Source organism: Cibotium barometz, chromosome 8, assembly GCF_041138505.1.
Source record: "Cibotium barometz isolate CiBa-2024 chromosome 8, ASM4113850v1, whole genome shotgun sequence".
NCBI classification, from domain to species: Eukaryota; Viridiplantae; Streptophyta; class Polypodiopsida; order Cyatheales; family Cibotiaceae; genus Cibotium; species Cibotium barometz.
The window spans coordinates 17,443,745-17,456,630 of NC_141053.1; the positions used below are offsets into that span (position 1 = coordinate 17,443,745).

The following is a 12,886-nucleotide window of genomic DNA, read 5'->3' on the forward strand; positions in this document are numbered from 1 at the left end:
TGCATCCCTAAGCGTGGATTCACACACGTACATATGAAGCCTTTGGTTACTTGGGTAAGGCGTGTTCTCCAACAACGCCTGCCCTCTAGTAACCTTGGCTAGGACTAAGGTTTCTTTTTGTTCCCCCCCCCCCAAAAAAAGGACAAAATTATGCATGAATAAGCCACCTTGCATACTGCTATGCCTAGTGCCACCAAAGGAGCTGCTGTAGCTGAACCACCCGCCTTTGTCAGTAATATTCTTTCCAATGCAATAATGCGTTCATGCCATCACTTAAAGAAATAATGTTCACAGGCAGTGACCTGAGTTGGCAACTCACCATTTCCTTCCACTGCCTACATTTAGGAATCTCTTAATCACAATTCTTTAAACCATTGTTCCAAAGCCAATGTCTCAGTTTCGCTAGCACCCTGCAAGCTAAGCCTTGCAACCCACTATGTAATTTTGGATGTCACTAAACATAGGCTAAATCTTCACAGTTGAGCAGTTGAGCACTATATAACTGGCATATTCCTTTTGAAAAATTCTGCTGTGCACTAAGTACACATTGGCGACTCTGCCAAGTGGCTCACAAGTTATGGACTGTTCTTTGATATGAACAAAGAGCACCTCAAAGAGGTTAGCTTAGCTTTCTCTAATTGATGCTGGAGGCATCCTCACATCTCAGCTAGAAAACCTAATCAAAAATAGTGGAGTTTAAGACAATTTCTTGCCATAAATTATAATTCAGCTATATTCCCTCCTCTGTCTGAATAATGCAGAAAAACTGCTTAATAATGTGCTTTTGTATTCACCAAATACAAGCCTCAGCTTTATCTCAAACATGGCCAAGAGTGGACACAGCCTTTATTAGATTCACACTAAGCAGTGCTGCAAGAATCATGCCAGGCAACAGCTTACGCTCCTCGCTGCTTTAGGCGGCATTTTTTGTTCATGAACTGCCAGGTCACTCAAAAAATCGCATAAGCTTAGCAGGAGAGACACGTGCACTACTGCACCTGGGTTCCTCCTTTTGGGGGCTTGAAATTCCACATTACTGCAGCCACATTTAATGAATTTCAAAAGTAGCATAAAAAACCACCAAATTGTTGCATGGCACACTCAAATCAGGGCGCAGAAAAGTGCATGTGAGCTGCAGCTCATGATGTGAAAGAATAGAACCTGTAAATCCACTTCCAAGTAGAGGTCCAGGTTATTTCTGACATCCCAGAATAGTAAATACCCTGCAAAATCAAATGGCATTACTTTTAAATGGCAAGATAAATGCACTTGCACTTATGTACTCAGAACTGTTGTGGACAAAGAACCGTTGTGAACAAAAGACTTTTACTGACATCCAATGAGCGCATCGCCTAAACTATAGGAACTTTTGCACCAGCACTTCCGAACAGCTTGCCATCCACCCCCACATTTCTAGTGAATGATTTGAGGCAAAAATTGAGGAAAAATATGTATCACTTATCCCTTGTTAAGGCACATTTAGCAGCATTGCTAAGGAGTTACCATCCATCTAGTGGAGGCAGAGATACAAGGCCCCCAAACAAGCTCATTTCTGATGCCTTTAGTAACATACTTACTGCCTTGCTGAAACATTATCTTTGACAATGACAGCATTCTGCAAGCAGTCAGCAGTCTAATCTGACTGAACCACATTGCAGGCTGAATTTGTTGGAGTGGAGATCAATGTAGCAACAAAGACATAGATGCAGCAAGCAAGGAGAGATGAATGAAAGAACAACAAGTGACATGATAAGCTCACCTACACACTCATAAGAGTGCATACATATACTTTGGGGGGGGGGTAGGGGGAGGGACTCCTAGAGAGGGAAAAGTTGACCTGGCCCATTATTAGCCTACGTCCACCAATCACTACCATATAAATGCATGTAGTGATGATGTGAACATGTATAGGGATCGTGTGGCTGTTCAATCCCCAAATGGCAATAAGCCCAAAGCTTTGCGAAAAGCTTCAAACTTCCCTCGTGAGAGCCTTCGTGAAAATACCTACCACATTGTCATATGCAGAGGCATAAGCTAGGCTAAATCTCTCCTGCAATGAGCCTCTCCGTAACATAATGATAATGCATCTCCATGTGCTTTGTGCGAGCATGTAACACTCAGTTCCTCACAACGGCTAATGCACTCTGGCTGTCAGTGAAGATAGACGTGGGAGACTGCTCTCCAACAACAAGATCTGCCAAAAGGCATTAGAGCCATACACACTCCATAGTCACTCTATAAAAGCTACTCTGTACTCCGCTTCATAACTCGAAGAGACCACTGTCTTCTTGCTAATTACCAAGGTGAGCGAAAAAGCCACTAGTTAGACACTCACATGTCATAACATCTAGTCCAATCTGAATCACTGAAAGCATGCAAATAAGCATCACTCCCTTTCACATAGAATAAGCCAAGAGACTGAGTACCCTGTAAGTATCTAAATACTCGCTTGGCAACCTGCCAATGTCTACTTCCAGAACTATGCATAAACCTACTCAACTCGGAGACTCCAAATTGAATGTCTAGCTTCGTATTACATGGATAGACGAGGCACTCAACAACCTGTTGATAAGGTGATGCATCAGATGGTTCACATGCATCCAAGTGCAAGTATTTAGGATTTTGTCGTAATCATCCTGCATGGCTTGCATCCAATGATTATTTTCATGTGCTCCTTCAAAAAACAGTACACCACGCTGAGCGGGAAACAAGCCCCGCCCCCTCTTCAAGAATTTATTTCAGTGTTGTCACAGATCTGAAGCCGGGAGAGATATAGATAACCTTGGCCTTCATGAGAAAAGACTGCATTGAATTGCCTTCAGGAAATAACAAGCCGTAGAGTTACACGTGCAAGATAACTGCCCTCATCGATGAATCTCGAGCAAAGAGATCCTCCAATTTTGACCATACATGATGAGCATAGGTGAGAGTTTGCATTGCCGGTGAGACCACCTCGGTGATGGTCCGCACAAGCACAGAATGCACCTTCGAGTCCCGATTCTCCCAATCTTGTAATTCCACAACAAATTCATCCTCCTGATCTTGAGTCCACCGCCTAGAGTTTTGAGGATGCTAGGGCTTCCTTTCAGTGCCCTCAACAATGTCCCACAAACCCTTGTGGATGAACCAAATCCGCATCTGAAGCTTCCAATGAGCATAGTTGGGTCCTTTCAACTTGTCATCCTTGTTCGTAGCGGGGGAGCCATATCCACAGCAGCAAAGAACAAATCTCAGCTCTCATACACTTCTCTCAAGTGCTTTCCAACGAAGCGAGGCACCAGGAACAATCAGCCCCCTCTCAAACCGTAGAAAGGAGGAGGCAGAACAACAGCAAAACAGTCCAAGATCCACCGGGAACCTCCTACCGGAAGGGCAAGGACTCATGGAGGAAGAAGACAATGTAGGGCCACTTGTCTGGCAGCACCACATGCAAAGAACTCACCAAAAACAGATGCTGGTGCAGAAAACACAGCCACAACTCCACCTTTTGCCTCTATAGAAGAAAACGCAGCCAAGTAAACTGGCCGGCTTGCCTCTGTAGGAGCAAACGCAGCCACCAAAACTGGCCGGCAGCAAACAGCAAGCTGGCTGGACATGAAAACGCAGCACAGTTGGGAAACATGGCCACTTGTTGTTGCAGATCTGCAGCCGGGAGAGATATGGAGAAAAACACACAGCACAAGGAGGGGAAGGTGGGTAGATTTGCACAGTTTGGAGCAGCCTGGACCTAAGCGTATGATACCATGAAGGAGATAGCACATGCGGAAGCATAAACAGTAAACATATGAGAGAGTGCAAAGGAGATTGAGAGAGTTGGACATGATCACCTTTTATAACAGCAGTAAAGCTTTACAATGGCAATGTTCAGCAAAACTGAGTGTTGAACTATGTGCAAGGGAAATGGATGAATGAGTGAATAAAGGGAAACTCCTTATATAGTGGAGTAGAGACCTGGCCGACGGCCTCTGGCCGATTGGCCCTAGACAAATAAATAGGAGAAAATCCAATAAAATCCCAGATAAATAGTAAAGCCCCAAAACACTAAGATGCACAATTCTAACACTACAATGACCAGAGATGCCTAGGACTTTTTCTATTAGAGATACGCCGGCATAGAGAGACTCATACGTGGAGGCGTAGCACACACAGGTCCTGTGCAGAGACAGCTTACTGATTTCTTTGGGGCACCACTTCAGCACAGCAAAGGCAGGGGCAGGATACAACCACATCCACATCTAGAGGGGTCACTCTTGAGCGTGCCTCTCAGCTATGTTAGGATAGAAGCCCTAGACCTCGGGGTATCCATGATCCAGATGGCATGGGAGGATTAGAGAGATCATCGCAAATCACCCTCCAAGCAATTCACCCCGGAGGAGCTTGTCTTCATGCTTCAGCAACCTATGAGGGATTTCATCCACTGAGGGCCCGTCTATACCCTCACACATTCATGAGCCTCACACGCCCAGAGATGTCTCTGAGTGGACACTTTCGTCCCCTTTTAGTAGCTTCCCATGTTTCACATCTTTCCATGTTACTCTTCATCTCTAGATCTTTAGATCTTGTCCCTTTTTTATGTTACACACCACTGACATTTGTACTTCATCCGACCAGATTATTGTAGCTATTGGTCTCATAGGTCATTTTGGCCTTTCAAAAGACGTTAATACAGATTTCATTTTCATCTCTCTCTCTCTCTCTCTCTCTCTCTCTCTCTCTCTCTCTCTCTCTGCACTCATTCAAAGTTCCCGCCTCTACCAAAAGATGACTCTTCCTAGTAAAAAAAATTGTTGTTCCTCTTCTTTCCTATGCAAACATCTGTTTCAGCTTTGTTGCTTGTTGCTTTTGCATCTTGGTAAAACATGCTAAGAGTCGTTATTTTTCAGGCACAGCAACCAGTATCTGCAAGCTTGGAATGCAAAAGTGTCTCTCAGCCAATGCCATGGTTCTGCATTTCTTTACAGGCAGTTTAAACACCGTTACTACCACTACAACCCAAACAAAGGGGAGCAGCTGTCAACAGCTTAAACAGTCTAAACTTGGATTACTAAAATTTTGCATCATTGAGACACCAAAATAATCAAGAAGACTATCACTAACTCACGTGAAGTATGCTATAATGGCATATGCCATAGATATACACAAACAGGCAAGAGTCACGTAAAGCAAGTAACCACGAATTCCCATGCATAAGATGCCATCTAACGATCCCTAGTATCAACCTAGAGACTTTTTGCAGAAAAATGAGGCACGAGACCCTTCAAAACCATATAAACCGCACAGAATGAGAATTTAATAAAGCTTTACCATGGATGTATTGCCTGACCCTCAAAAGTTCTTCAATATTTTATCTTCTGGTATGCCCTTGCCAACCAAAAGGGATGTGACATCCTGCAAGGTGAAGGATATTCTCAACAGATGCCAAGTAGAAGATCATAAACAAGAGAGCCTGGATATACCTCTTACCTGTGCCATTTCCTTTTGCCCACATAAAATGGCACCAGTCTGAAGAGGATCAAAAAAAAAATCCGAGTCTGCAAACGCAGCCTGCACGCTTTTTTAATGAAAAACCTTGTCCAAGAAGTCCTTTCACCTAAACAACCGCGCATATGATAACCCCTGGGATATGGCTCCACACAGTGATCCTACATACCTGAACATAACCACGCTCTCCTGTCCAATCGCCAGCAGGTTGTGACAAAACAGGCACAATCTTTACCCCTGATGATTCCCATTCCTTAAACTTATCCTGTTCCCAGGAACATTTCCCACTTAAAGCTTTGAGTAACTTCCAGAAGCCAGTATAAATGAAGTATAAAACATAAGGATTTACCTGATATGCCATCCTCTGCAAATTTCTGGTGCCATAATACAGCCTGACATTGGATCTTCTATGTGCATCAAAGCCAGCTTCTATAAGTGAGCGAACGGGACTGTCCTGGTCATTACTTCACATCAGCTAACCACAGAATATCAAAAGAACATAAGCTGTAGCAGAGATTTCACATCTGTTATACAAACATGGATTCAAACTTGAACTTGCAAATTACTACTCTGATTATACTGTGGGACACACTCCACAAATGGATTGTTTGAACAATGGCAAAATCACGATGAAGAACAAGAATCCTAAATACCAGTAAAGAAAAGCAAAGAAAAAATCAAAGACCAAACAATACAAAACAAGCTAGGACGAGTTGAGGGAGTGACCAGAGGAAAAAAACTACCAATGACACCAGCCACCAGTTTCTCCATGATTGCCACTCATCACAAACCTGAGGACCTGGGAGAGAGAGTGCTGAAAGCTTGTAAACTCCATCCTCCACTCCGCCTACCCAAACCACCTGGCCTCTTGCTTTGTCCCGGAGAGCAACAAAGTGCTCATCAAACTCCACCCGTACACTAGTCTTGCAAACCTGATGAACTGACAACAGATGAAAACCAAGTGACGGAACATACAACACCTGGGAGAAATGCTTCCCCCCTCTGCCATCGGGAACTATCTCCATCCTGCCCTCACTGTGAACTGGGATAGTGGATGTATCCCCAGTAAGAATGTGACCAGAAAGCCTGCAAAGATCCTGTAAACCAGAACGGGAAGGAGTCATGTGCCTGGAAGCACCACTATCTAGAATCCACTCCCGAGTATCCGTTTGCGGAGAATCCTCCAATCTCCTCCCTGCCTGAAGAAAATGAAACATCAGTGCCTTTAGTTTCTCGCAGCAGTAACGGACTTCTTCTCAGAAGAATTAATCACAGCACAAGAGATAGAGTGGTAGAGGCGTGTAACTCTGCTCTATATACACAAGAAGATCCCGAGAATGATACAAAAAATGACAAGGGACTGGGGGCCTATTTATATGGCCCCCCATCAGCAGTCGGCCTGCTGTAGGGCAGCCGACTGGACACAAGAAACCTCCACGACTGAAAAATCACAGTCGGCCAGCAGCAAAGTGGGTCGGCTAGCATCAGAGAAGTCCCACGACTCATGCAGTGCAGTCGGCCACTTCCAAAACCTCCACAGATGCAGTCGGCCAGGTTCAAGGTCCTCCTGCCACTACTAGACTGCCTCCCATGCCACAGAAAAATAGGGAAAAAATGGGAAAAAAATACGAAGTGGGGAAAAATGAGAAAACACCTCATACGGGCGGGCACACCCACAACAAAGGCCCTGGTGTATAAAAATAGACAGGAGATGACTTCTAACACCCCCTCTCAGCTCTTGGCTGTGAAACCAACCACAGGGAGCTGGGGTGCCGCCTCAGCAAATCCTGAGATAGCGACTTCGTGAAGAGGTCCACCGTACTGTCCTCCGTCGAACAAAACTCTAGCAAGATGTCATCAGCACAATCTGTTCACGAACAAAGTGCCTCTGGATGACCATGGGTTCCTCCAGTGGAAGCCCAAACCTGCAATGCAACCTCTGCATCCTCACCACCTCGCAAGCAGCATCACAAACAGCCCGGTACTCTGCCTCTGTCCTCGACAAGGCAAAAGATGGCTGTCTCTTACTGCTCCGTAAAACTGCTCTTGGGCTTGAAGTAGATCTCCTCGTGTCCGGATCTCCTCCCCAAACTGAGTCACTCCAACCGTGGAATCGGACTCCATCCAACAATCCCCTTCCTGTGTAAAAGAGTCCATGATCCTTCGCATGCCGCATAAACCACAGGAAACGCAATCCTGCCTCCCAAAGAGTCATCCGTGACCATGAGCTCAACTGCCTCATCAGAAAGCTCCCGTCCAATTTGGTGTCCATCAACCAGATCAATGAACCATTCTGCTTCTGAGTCAAAGAGGCAACACACTGCTCACAAGGATCAACACCTGTTACGGTGCAAAAACAAATCCTGGAAACCTGCTGAAGACCACGCAAGGTCTTCTGAAACCTATCAACCACCCCCTCTGAATCCCGAACCACAAAGCCTGGAGAAACCACCTCCTTCTGCAAGTAATCAACTGCCACCTGCTTGGCTTTCCGAAAGGTCCCTGTGGAAAGAACATCCTCACCTACATGAGTTTCTTTGTGTAATATGCAGAAGCTTCGGAGAAGCATCGGTACTTCAAAACTCACAAATCAGCACTCTTTTCGCGACGGAAATTAACACACAACCTGAAAGGAGATGTGCAAAAAATAGAGAGAGAAGGGGAAGATGGAGAGGACACGGTATTGGGTCCCAATTACCCTCTGTAGGGCCCCCACCATGGATGGTGTATTTGCTTTATTAGAATGATGTAAATCTGAAAACAAAATACAAAATTCTTGACCTTTTCTTGGCTGTCCCTGCCCTTGACCTTCAGAAGTCCACCCCTTTGCTTAGCAATCTCCTTGGCTTGTCTAGCCCTTGGATTGGCTTGAGCTCTTGGTGAAAACTGAGATGAATGATGGGATTGTGGACCTCTCCTATTTATACTACACTTCAACAGCAGTCGGCCAGTATTGGAGCAAGCGGCCAACAGACAAGTTCCCATGACTGAGTAAAATCAGCATTAAATGCTCCAAAAATCCTAATAAATGCTACATAAATTCCCTAGCAAGCTGCGGAGGCTGGCGCTTGCTTCTAGAAGGCTGGGCATAGCCTTTGCCCACAATCCATGGGCTGGAATGCCTGTATGGGCTGCCCCATACTTGCCCTACAGCCCTCTGAAGGCTGTAACCTCTTGAAAATAGCCTTATTCTTGTCTTAGGACTGTCCTACAGCCCTTCCATGGCTGGTGGGTCCAACCTGGGCCTTACTGGCCCACATGGGGATGGTTTCACACCATTCCCATGCCCATACTAAGACCCAGGGTAGCCCTATGGGCTGGCCCCTTGTCCTAAACATAATCTATTCAGTGATCTGGCATCCGGTACCATACCAGATACACAGAACCACTGACATCATTCCAAAGGGAGACTCACAGCGCGGACTGGCACTGTTTCATGTGCAAGACAGTGCACATCTGACCTTGGACTCATGTGCAGGACAATGCACACCTGACCTCGGATGACTGAGATGGATCCCTGGCTGACTCGTCCCGGACTGGGCTCACATGGGACAAGTTCACCATCCCAGGTCCTCCACCTTCTGTACAGAAATGTCTACGTGGCATCCAAGTGCGGGATGCACGTGACATCCCCTTCTGCTTAACTTGACGGAAGCTGCATAGCCGCCAAATAATCCGTCAATAATGCAGGATAGTCTTCGAAAAATTCTTTGTCGAGCCATACCGCTTCATGAGTTCCTCGGTCCTGAAACTTCGTGAGAAACTGTCGTAGTCTTCGGCCTGAGCCATGCTTGAAACGGTGCAGAAGCATCTATTCTGGAACCATTACTTCTGCTTCATCCACAATGTCTGATGTCACCAATTGGCCGACCATTTGGTCCATTCCTAGTTTTTGCGTCTCGTTCACTTGAGGCCAGGCCGGTGTCTCGTGTGAAGAGGCCAGTATTTTTGCTCGACATGGACGGGAGCCAGACTGGTGCCACCCGTGTGTTAGCAAGATGGTGTCGTATGGACGGGAGCCAGATCAGTGCCACCCGTGTATGACCTGGACTGTGTTCGATCCATGGGACTGTCACGCCATGGAAGAGCCACTATTCGTGCCGTGTTTTGCCTATGGGACTGTCACACCATAGGGAAACTCGTGCCTGGAACTGTGTCTTACCTATGGGACTGTCACTCCATAGGAAGACCAGGTTTTTATGTTTTTATGCCGTGCCAGTTTTGTGCCGACAGATATTTTGTACTTGTTCCATGAACAGGAGATATGTCCATGTTACTATTTGCACATGCACACATATTTTGCATGTTTGAAACTGTTTTCGCATGACATGTATTTGTGTGTTTGCCTGCTTGACGTGTTACTTACTGAGCGGGGACGCCTGCCAGTGAGTCGTGAAGTCTGCTCTGTATTCTGACAAGTTTTGGTGCATGTGAACAGGTGGCAAGTATGTCGCACATGTTGTTTTAATATTTTTCTTATTCTAACCCTTTATTTTATAAGGTTAGGTGTTCACACTTATTTAAAAGTGGGCACCCCCTTTGGGCACCCACTTTGGGGCCAAGGTGGGGAGCCCCACTTTTAAGTGAGTGTGGGGGTGGGCATGGTCACCAACCCCCACTAGTTCCCTTTCATGCATGCGTGGGAAATCTCTAGTGGTATCTTCACTTAAATTTTATTAAAAAAAGGGCCCCCTTCAAGCGTAAAATCCATCGCTTCCACCCTACGTGAGAACCGGCGGCTGTGAATTTTTTCTTGGCTCCCAGGCGACAGAAGACTGCTGCGCATGCTCCTCTGGTGGACTGTGCGTTCCATCTGCAGGCGGCTACCATCTCCTCCTTACTGCTGCGCCTGCCCCTCTACAAGCGGCTGAATACTATTGCTGGTGGCTGCGTTGAAACTTACAGGGGACTGCTTATACTGCTGCTGGCTGCGCCTACCTCTCCTGCAGGCGGTTATCATCTCCAACAGGCTGCGCTGCCCCTCCACAACTCTCAGACGTGGGCCACCTTCACAAGGTACTGCTGTGGCTGCTCTTAGACGTGGGCCACCTTCACAAGGTACTGCTGTGGCTGTGGCTGCTCTCAGACGTGGGCCACCTTCACAAGGCGACTACATCCCCTCCTTTCTACGCAGCCCATCAAAGCAACTGGCTGTGTGTCCTTTGTGGTGGTACATCCTCTCCACTGGTGTTCTACCAGGAGACTTCGCATCACCTGGGTGACTTCATCATCCTATGAGTATTGGTTTTTCTATCAACCATCTACAATTAAGTGATTTTCAGATTTGAGTAAAGCATTTAATGTTTAAATCTGATAAGGGATTCATCCCTCTACGGCCACACCCGTTCGGTGCCGGGTTGTCCAAGCTGTATTGGCGAACCTCGGTCCAAAGGTGCTGAGATCGGGAGAGCCAGGCGTTAGTACAAGAGCGCCTGTTTGTGCGTGGTCTCGGAACACCAGTGAGGCGCTCTCCACAGAGTCCAGTGAAAGCACAGGACCGTAGCGATTGGGCCACACTAGTGGTCGTTCTGCTTCGAGTTTCTACATCGAAATCCGAGCCTATTTGTTTGGTACTGTTTTCATATGTACATGGACATTATCTGGTTCTCAGAACCCATGGAGCATTGTATTTATTAAATACTCCCAATAAATATATCATATATTGAGGGGGGGGTCGGCCCGTTCCGGCCCCAGTGCTGGTGTCCATCTTTCCATTTCTGTTCATTTAAATTCAAGTTGTTTTAAAGTTGTCCATTTCTAATTTGTGGTTTTAAAGTTGTGCTATTAAGCGTGTGGGTGTCCAACGGAGTCCTTCCCACTTGACGGGATCGGTTTCATTGGTATCAGAGCACGGTTGTTTCCCTCTTCCTAGTGGGGAAACGAACCTGTGTACTGGACATCCCGCTTTTAGCAAACTTAAAACACAATGGACAGCCAAGGCAACCCTTTGGAAGTACCAAATTCGAGGGGTCCATCTAGTGCTTCTCGTGGGTCTGATGCCCTGCGTGGTAGGCACAAGCCCCTTGAAAGGGTTATGGATAGTGAATCCAAGGGTCAACTGTCTCCAGGAAAGACAGTTATGCTTGAACAAGAGCCTGATGCTATGAGGGCTGAAATGGAACATATGAGAAAACTTTTGCAGGCTCAAGAGCAAGAGTTGAAGTTCTTGCATGAAGATCCACATCTGCAAAGTGCTATTGAAGCCAGGAAGGCTGATGCTATGGTTGATGTAACCTTTGAATCAATGGCTCGTGAAGTGGGTAAGAAACCAAGGGAGTTGGCACTTGCCTACCTCCTTCGCAAAGATGATATCAAAGAGGGGGATGACGGAGAGCTGAAATTCAGAAATCCACCTCGTTTGAAGCATGGAGATCCTACATCCCAGAGGCTGAAATCTTTTATGCAAAAGGAAGAGGTGACTGTCACCTCTCGTCATGCATCCTCTCCACAAGGCACTAAGCCTGACAAATATATGTATGCCAGTGCTCATGGAGGGCACGAAAGTCACACGCATGCAAGATATGTATCTCATGGTGACAGGTCTACTTCCAGAAAAATTTTGCCTTCTGAGTTGTCTCATGGAGAGACCATGCCATATGCAGGTAAGTCACATGCATCTGAGCTTCGAGTTCGTGGAGCACATGCCACCGTGCCCCATGAAGCTTCTTTGACGGCCCATGGAGCCCCTGCAGATCGGGCTACCTCGTTGGATAAGGGGAAAAGAAAAAGAGAGGACCATGAGCCTCATGCCAGGAAGCTCAAGGAGTTCAAAGCAGGTGATAAATCTGTCAAATTTGATGTCTTTCATGGTGAACATGATGCCTCTAAGGTGTTAGCATTTGTGGCACAGTTCGACATTGCTTTTAGCGACGAGGATTTCACAAAAAAGTCAAAGGTGCGCCATGCTAGCATGTTTCTGAAAGGGACTGCTGCCCACTGGTGGATCACTGAAAAGATCACCAAGGATCCCATCTCTACTTGGAAGGAATTCAAAGATAGATTTTATGCTCAGTTCTTGCCACCCAATGCGGAGCAAACTCTCACTCAAAAGTGGGACAGGTTGGAACAAAAAGATAATGAGAGTGTGCAACAGTATGTTAACAAATTTTGGAAAGTGTTGCTGGAAGTGACTCCCTTCTTGCTAATCACAGAGGATGAGAGAAAGAGGAAGTTTCGTTCTGGATTGCAACCAGCATATAGATCGGGTATTGAATTGCACCCAAAACATACGTTGCAACAACTCACAGGTTCTGCCCTTGCTACGGAGCAATTGGTGCTCAAGATCAAGCAGGATCAAGGAGGTTCCAAGGGGAAGGACAAGGCTGTCCCAAATCAGCAAAAGGGTGGACAGCCACCTAAAAAGAACTTCCGGGAGCCCTACAAGGGTGGTAAAGCTGAAAATAAC

At 46.3% G+C, this 12,886-nt stretch overlaps 1 protein-coding gene across 4 annotated transcripts in view; it reads right to left on the reverse strand.

The window, feature by feature from the left end:
- Positions 1-225: 225 nt before the first annotated feature.
- Positions 226-12,886, reverse strand: part of LOC147635982 (FAD/NAD(P)-binding oxidoreductase) — a 35,833-nt gene continuing 23,172 nt past the window's right edge. The window contains exons 2-7 of one of the 4 annotated variants that reach the window (XR_015266481.1): positions 5,831-5,930; positions 5,651-5,746; positions 5,464-5,531; positions 5,305-5,388; positions 1,162-1,223; positions 226-1,036 (exon numbers count right to left, since the gene is read on the reverse strand). Coding sequence is in view for 2 of the 4 variants with exons in the window: in XM_086801410.1 (XP_086657536.1) it covers positions 5,326-5,388; positions 5,464-5,544; positions 5,651-5,746; positions 5,831-5,930 (340 nt within the window). In the remaining 2 variants the exon portion in view is untranslated. The other 3 variants (XR_015266480.1, XM_086801411.1, XM_086801410.1) reach the window with 3 other exon arrangements.